General features: G+C 39.3%; 1 protein-coding gene across 1 annotated transcript; it reads right to left on the bottom strand.

Annotated features, from left to right (window-relative positions):
- Window positions 1-151: 151 nt before the first annotated feature.
- On the bottom strand, window positions 152-8,038 carry LOC120295501 (mitogen-activated protein kinase kinase kinase 1-like). Its single transcript, XM_039316712.1, has 7 exons — window positions 7,919-8,038; window positions 7,676-7,738; window positions 3,602-3,759; window positions 3,083-3,155; window positions 2,766-2,825; window positions 2,556-2,666; window positions 152-443 (listed from the first exon to the last, which is right to left on the bottom strand). The coding sequence occupies exons 1-7, from the start codon at window positions 8,021-8,023 to the stop codon at window positions 210-212; spliced, it is 804 nt and encodes a 267-aa protein (XP_039172646.1). The 5' UTR covers window positions 8,024-8,038; the 3' UTR covers window positions 152-209.
- Window positions 8,039-8,337: the final 299 nt, after the last annotated feature.

Genomic DNA, 8,337 nt, shown 5'->3' with positions numbered 1-8,337 from the left:
CTGCACCAGAAATTTAAGTCGCGACAATGAACTATTTGCACCGATTTAAAAGCCAGCATAAACTGTTAAAATGTTTGGAGTAAACAAAGGCAATGCGGCAAGTTGATGGAGGTACCTTCCCATTAGCCCAAAAAAAGAATTGTCCCACTAGCAATGCAACAAGAAAATAACAAATGAAATCTGTGAGTTACCTTTAAAGCAATGGACCGTTAGGGATGACCCCGCAAAAAATTAATGACCAAATGTTGCCCAAATGAGTTGAAATCAAAACTAGGAGAAGTAGATAGCTTCTTCACAAAGGGATGGTATAGCAACTGCGCTGCAGAAGGCCGATTATTCGGGTTTACTTGCAAGCATCTGAGGATGAAGTCCCGAGCGTTTTTTGATAAAGAATCGGGAATTGGAGGAGGTTCACCCTTGCCAATTCTGAACAATGCTTGCACCTGCCTCAATAAGGGGAAAAAAAAAAAAACTTAGTAGAGGCTAGTGTCAATCATAAATCTAGAGGGAACTAACATATGACAGCCGGATAAATCAATAAGATCTGTAAACAAATCTAAGCACATCATGCCACAGGCAATCATCTGCCATGATCATTCTAGAATCACAGTTATTGCAGAAGTGAGAGACTGTGGATGATATGTAACAGTTCAGAGGGACCAACAACATGAACGGTTTCCAACTACTCGGAACAGAGCATGACTATCTATTGCTTTTGCTCAAAATTCTTAGGTGTCCTAAATTTGACAAAAACATAAAAAGAAAGCAGGCGTTAGCTGCGTATTTTAAAATGGCTTTAGTAGGATGGTATTATTTCTCCTCGTTTATAATAAATTAAATCCAAGATAAGCACAAAAGGAGTGCAACCTTCACAATTTACTCACAAGACAAAAGCACTCCAAACTTCAGCCGTGGCCATTCTATCAACACAAAGGACAATCTTGTGCTGTCATGCCCTAAAAAGGGATAACACCAGTAGCTGATTTACTGGTTAGAGCCAGTATTTACCATCCCTGATAGAAAACTTACTACGTGCATGGAGAAGTTGCCAACTTGATGTAAGACTTGAAAATTGTCATAATATTCAATAGTCACTGACCAAATGGAAAAGTTACTGACTTCCATATCCAAAGTAGCTAACCCTAGCAGAGAAGACGACCATCGAGATTGACAACTGATTCAGAGAAGAGCAGCAAAGGATGAAGACTCGAAGGCAACGAAGGAAATACTAGGCTTGATAATGGAAGTGACAGATCACAGGACAACCACACAAATCAAAGGAGTGCTGCTCTCAGGACTGGAGCAGAGCTGGCGATGACAATATTAGGAATTCAATCTCTCTCGGTCGCTCAAGTACCACATAACAGTGAAGGAAGTGATGGAGAGATTCTTGAGAATGAATGGAAGGGTTATATGTGTACCTCATATCTATTGTGGGATACTATTTACATATATTCATTATGTGATCGTCCAAATATATGCCATGGCACACTCAATGTGCTATTATACTAGTAACTAAAAGTATTAAATGACAATGCCAATTTTCTTAAAAGAGAGAGTGAAGATTCAAATTTTAACAAAGTTTTCATACCAAGTAAGATAATCATTTGCTCTGGAATCTCAAGCAACTAATGGCCATAAATACTTGGCATATCCCCTAACATGACCATACTTTTGATAAATATCATTGAACTCTTTGACCTCTCTCTTTTCGGAAGAAGTACACGCAAGTGCCAAAACTTGATACGGAGGGACATTTAAATGTCAAAAATTAAGAAAAGTGACACTTAAGTGCCATCTCCGACGAATCCCATCGAAATCCTACGTGTCAATTTTTTATTATTATTTTTGCTTATGTGGCTCATCGGAGAGCTGACTCAAGCAAAGAAACGCAAAAACTATGTCGTTTTGGCACAGATTTGAATTTTAATATAAAAATTAATTTAATTAAATTATAAAAAATAATTTAAATAAATAAATAAATAAATAAATTTAAAAAGGGAGGGAGGGAGGCGGCGGCGGCGGCGGCTAGGGCTTAGCCCTCCGCCTCCTCCCTCCCCCTTTTTTAATTTTAAATGTTTTAAATAAATTTAGTTTTAAATTTAATTTTTTATATTAATTATTTATCATGTTAGAAGCAAAACGGCGTTATTTTTGCATTTGTCTAGCCACGTCGGCGTGCCGTTTGCACTTACCTCATTGGAAAATCGCTATGTCGGCATTTTGACCGAATTTTCTCGCTGTAGGCACTTAAGTAATCCATTTGCTCTGATTTTGGCACTTTTAAGTGTCACTTTCTTAACTTTTGGTACTTTAGTGTCCCTTTGTGTCAAGTTTTGACACTCCAAATGTCCGACACTCCTCTCTTTTCTATGTAATGCTCTTATTCATTTTGTTTTCTCAGAATGACGGCCTAGTTGACTCATCACAACATGCGCTCAACTTAGCTAGCTCACAAAAAAATAGCAACAACAAAAAAGTTGTGACTAGTTAATGATTTTGGCATAAGATGGATCTCGAAGGTATAAAACATAGAAAAAAGGTTAATTAAATACCGGTTCAAAGCCAGAATATGGTGGCTGGCGTGTTAACATCTCTAAAACAGTGCACCCTAGGCTCCAAATATCAGCTGCCGACCCATAGCTTCTTTTCTTTGGATTGACGACCTGCATTTAGGACCAACAAGGAACACAAATATGGAAAAGATATCTGCCTTGTTCAGCTTAATGATAGTATGTAAAAAAATGGCAGCAGAGGGTGCAAACCTCAGGTGCCATCCAAAAAGCACTTCCTATGGAGGTTTTAGCAGCATTCACTTTGGTGGCCTGAATGAATAAACACAGAAAGTTGATATTTCATTTTGGAAAAGTAAAGGACAATACATGTCTATATGTGTTTGTCATGCGCTCATCCATTTGTATGTGTGCTGCACAATTTCAATGCCCGCACATATTCCTGCACGTGCATGTATTTTTACATGCATCTTTTGTTGCTCTCGTGTGCGCTTGGTGCATGTGTATGTATCGTGCATGTGTCTTGTTGCTCTCGCATGAGAGAGTTCACTTTCACTGATGAGACATACCTTTGCCAGTCCGAAGTCTGCAAGCTTCACAGATCCACTTGCATCAACCAATATGTTAGCACATTTAATATCCCTACAGAATCGAGGAACTGGAAGCATTAGGAAACAGCATAGTTGTGCATAGGATATATAAAATTTACATTTCCAACTTGAAGCATTCAGATGGTAAAATAATCTTGTCAATGCTAAACATTGCTGTAAAAGCTCATAGTGTTACTTCGTTGTTTGCTGATTATCAAAAAAAAAAAAAAAATTGTAGTCCTCACAACACTACATTTTGGTTCAAAGATTTGACAAGTCCCTTAAATCCAGAAAAGTAATTGGATAAGGAATAGAAGTATTGTCAAAAGGCACGGAGGGAGTTTGCCATGAAACAAATTATATAAATTTCAGTGTGCTCTTTGTTTGGTTATGATCTCTTTCCTTACCAAAATCAACCTGCCATCAGAAATGATAAGGGTGAATCACTGTTTCAATGAGTCACAACTACTTATGCAAAGTCAAGCATCTTTCTTTTACCTGTGTACCACTTTCTGGTCATGAAGATACTTTAAACCATTTAAAATTTGCCTAGTGAATTCGGAGACTTGGGAATCTCTCAACTCATATTTCTGATAAAGGGTTTTAAGTGAACCTTTAGTCATGAGCTCAAGGAATACGTAAAGCTTATTATCATCCTGGAAGAGATTAAAGAAAATATATATGTTAGAATATCCAACCAAAAAACTTAAGCTATTTAATGGAGGAAGACTAAAAGTATATAGGGCACATTGAAATGACATAGACAAGCAATGTGTAATACTTTAACACCCTATTTCACGTGGAAATTAGACAAACAGCAGCACTTGAAATTGATGAAAAGGGAGCAGAGCGAGAAAATAAATTGGGGCACAACCCGATTCCCAATCTATGTTAGAACCCAAAAGATTAGGCTATTAACTGGAAGAAGGCTATATTTATATAAGGCCCATTGAAACCCCTTAAACAAATGATATGGGATATATTAACCAGTTACATAGACAACCATACCAGATATCAGAACAAACCTAGTGATGTTTACGTTTTCTTTTTATCCTAATGTTGTTGGATGTCAAAGCCTCTTATAAAAGCACTTCGGTTTTGAGGACCTCCTCAATAACCGATCAGTGTTTAGTGAGAATCTGCTTGATCGGCCTTAAGTTAGGAAAAAAGTAAATCAGATGACAATATAAAAGCAATATTGTGAACTTTAAAGGAAAAATAAGGCAAGAACGTTGATCAATTCCATTTTTAGTTTTCTCTACTTGTAGAGGTTAAGAACTATATGATGTTGCATAACAATGAGTGGAACTAAAGGACAAACTGGATTAGAATGGATGGAAAAAAGGGGTTATGGAGGAAATCCATTGTTGTTGCTATGGCATCGACCAATCATTGACGAGGGAGAAAAGGTGGACACATCAGTCATGTGGACCATCAGATATGGTCAATTATAAGATCCCTGAAGTATCAAATAACTTTATTTTCTTATCCTTTCCCCACTCTATGTTTTATTTGAGAGGGCTGCCATTTCTCTAAGCCTCACATTCCTTTTTATTAGTCCTGACAGTTTGATCTGAATCTTCAGTTTGCAAGATAGCTAATTTGTAAATCATCCACAACTAAAAAAACAAAGGGTTAATTGATTTCAAGACAGTCTCTCTTTAGAAGGGAGGAAAAAAAATTACTTTCATTGAGAGAGGGAGAGAGAGACTCCATAAACTGACATCTACTCCATATATTTCCTTGATTACTATATCGGGTAATAGTCAATTCATTACAAACTTTTCTTGTGGTAGGAGAGAGACCTAAAATATCTTTCTGTCATGAGAGGCTATTATTAGGGGTGTGTAAAAGAATCAGGACTCGCCCGAACCGACCAGAATCAGATCGGAACCGCCCGGAACCGGTGGTTCTTAAGGGAACCGGTCCAGTTCCTGGTTCCAATTTATGGGAACCGGTGGGTACCGATCCGGTTCTCGGTTCCATGGGCGGATCCGCCTGCCCGCCCGGACCGGACTAATTATGGACAATTCTCTTTTAATTCCCTCGAGCAGCATATCACTAGGTCATCCTCCACACCTTTTTTCATTTTTCCCCCTGGCATAGTTGTTTATTCTCTCTGATACTTCTATCAGAAATATTATCCCGTGGAGCCGACAATGCAATCTTTCTTAATTAGTAAAAAGAAACTGCACATCTTTCTCTAAAGCCCTCTGGTATTTGAAGCAGGCTCTCTCTTTCTCTCCTGCAAATCACTAAATCACTCGCTCTTTTCTAGCTCAACTCTGCAGACATACGTGCGCATGCGCACGAGTGCGCACACAGAGGTTACAAAATGAAAACGAAGCTTCTTGTGTGGTTGTTTTTCATAGTGTTTGCTCAAACCATTTTGATCTTGGCTGTTGAATGCTTCTCCGAGCCATCCAACTCTACCGAAAACACACAAGGACCAAAAGTTCCAGGTAGTGTATCTTTCCTCTTCATTCTTCGTTGCCACTCATTAGTGTCCTATAAATTGTTAGAAGCTACCTTTACTTCAATCGAAAATGCTGCAGCAAGTTATGCAGGTGTGAACAAGACCAGTAAATCTTTGGAAAATGCTGATGGAAGGCTAGTGAATTCCGTTATGAGAAAAGGTTCAAAAGGGAAGGGATCTATTGGTGGTTGGGACGGAAGGGGCGTGAGGGTCGCCACCGCCGCCGTTGTGGCGCTAATACTTGAGGAGAATAAAGCTACCATGGTCGGGAGAGCCAGAATAAATAGATATGGGAAGGGCGAAAAGGGGAAGGCGAGGAGATTTGACCGGTTCTATGGATCCACCCGGGAATCGGACCAGACCGGCGGTCCAGTTCCCGTGGATCCATACAACTAGTGGGCGCTTCAGGTTTCAATTTTTCGGAACCGGTTCTTAGCAAGCGGTTCCCAGTTCTAGATCGGGAACCGTCCATCTGGACCATGCACACCCCTAGCTGTTACTGCTAAAAAGTCGTAACTGCCGTGATCTTGTTCCTAGGGTAATTGCAGCAAATACATGCAGTGGTGATGATGCTACCTCTATATTGTGGCTGCAATCTATGATGCATGGACATGTTCTAGGAGCTTCCGGTCGGACATCCCGACACGTGTCCGACATGCTTAGATATGTTCGGACATGTTGAAAAATCTGACATGCAGTCAACTCTTTTTGACACGCTTCAACTCGCATGTCTGGAAATTGTGAGAAGCATGATGGTTTCAAGGACAAGTTTGCAAGTACGAAGGTAGAGAAAATTGTTAAGGAAGGTGGATGCAAGGGCGAGGGAGCAAAGGTGAGGTTGCGGAGGCAATGGCATGGCCACGACTGCAAGGAGGAGGGCCGCGACTGCGATGCGCGATGGAGGACCTAAGGCTGCGGCTGCAAAGGAAGGAGGGCCGCAGGCTCTGCCGCAAGCGATTGCGATAAGGTGACTGAGAGGGAGCAGTGATCAAGATAAAGAGAATAGAAAGAGGAAGCCGCGGAGGAGGGTTTTAACTCTTAACAAGAGGAGTAGATGAAAAGAAAATTAAAATGGAGATTCTGGTGCGGACGGATGGCTTAGAGGATGATTTTAATGTTTAAGGGAAACGACAGCCTTGACGGGTGATGGGGAAAAAAATGAGGGAGAAACCGGGGGCGGAAGAGTGGGTGGGGGTGGGGTGGGGTGTTTGGTGGTACGGTGGCATGGCGGTTTTTGTGTGGGGGAGGGGTTTGGGGGATGGTGGTTTCTGTGATGGGGTTTTTGTCTCCGGGGAGGGGGTTTTGGAGGGACGGCGGTTTCTGTGAGGAGGTTTTGAGGTATGGCGGTTTCTGTGATGGGGTTTTCTCCGGGGAGGGGGTTTTGGAGGGACGGCGGTTTCTGTGAGGAGGTTTTGAGGGATGGCGGTTTATGTGAGTAGGGTTTTGTGTCTGGGGAGGGGTTTTGGGGATGGCGGTTTTTGTACGGGGGGGGTTTTGGTGCATGGGGAGAATGGTTTGGGGGGCAGCGGTTTTTGTTTTGGGGGAGGGGGACGGTGGTTTTTGTTTTGGGGGACTTCTATGTGTTAGAAAAAGTGATTTAAAAAATTAAAACACTGAATATTAAATAATAATAAATTTTAATCGTTATAGAATATAATAGATTTATATAAATAAATTGATTCTAATCTTTTGTTAGTCGTTAGTTTCGTTAATAATTTCTATTAAAATTAGAAACATGTTTTCATGAGTATATATTAACTATAGATATATCTTTCGAATTTTCTATAAATAGATTTATTAATATTATTAGTATAAATTCATTATAAGCTCTTTTTTATTATTTATTTATTTATGAATTCGAATCAAATTAATTAAAAATAAAAAAAATATTCATTTAATATATAACGTGTTATAACGTGTTGGAATTATTTATTTTTGAAAAATGACGTGTCGACGTATCATATTGTGTTGTGTCACGTGTCCGTGTTATGTGTCGGTGCTACTTCTCCCAAATATTTTTCTCAGTTTCAGTGATATCATAATCGATGCCAAAGTAAAGATACACCAGAAAGCAACTTATCAAGAAGGAACAACACCTTATCTGATCCGAGATATCGAACTATATTCTTGTGGTCAAACTGACTTAAAAGAGAAATTTCCTGAAAAGAAAGCAGAGTATCACTAGAAAGAAAGAGTCAAAAGAAAATACTCACACGAGATTTATGGTTGTATATACGGCAGTCTTATAAGTAATTAGCTTGGGAGCCATAAGAAAAAGGTAAGTCAATTAGTCATGCCTAAAGACCAGTGACAATACACAGAAAGAAACAAGCAATTACCTGCTGAAGCTGCAGCAATTTCTCCTTGCCTTGGCTTCCTGGATCTACCAAAGAAACCTCCTTTACAGCAAAAAAGAATCCATCACTGTGGAAATAAAGAAGCATGAGAGAGAAATAAAACAAAAAATCCAATTCTCTCGTGAATGATGCCTTTACTAGACGTAGTTAAAATAATTCTTGCACTCCAGATGACATAAAGAAAAAAAGAAAGAAAAAGAGGCTCATCAATATCATTAAAATAGTTCCCTAGCTTTCAGCGTATGAATTTACAATCAACTAACAGTTTCTAAAGCATGTTGCCCTTAAAACTGATTTAATACACTATCTGTTCTTCTTCAGAAAAGGGAAAAAAAATTGCATGCTATTCAAACTAGTAAAGTTACAGATAAATAATAGAAAACAACTAAATTTACATGATT

This window comes from Eucalyptus grandis, chromosome 7 (genome assembly GCF_016545825.1).
Source record: "Eucalyptus grandis isolate ANBG69807.140 chromosome 7, ASM1654582v1, whole genome shotgun sequence".
Classification (NCBI taxonomy): Eukaryota; Viridiplantae; Streptophyta; class Magnoliopsida; order Myrtales; family Myrtaceae; genus Eucalyptus; species Eucalyptus grandis.
Note: the sequence above shows the minus strand (reverse complement) of the source record. Positions and strands in the feature narration are given on the sequence as shown.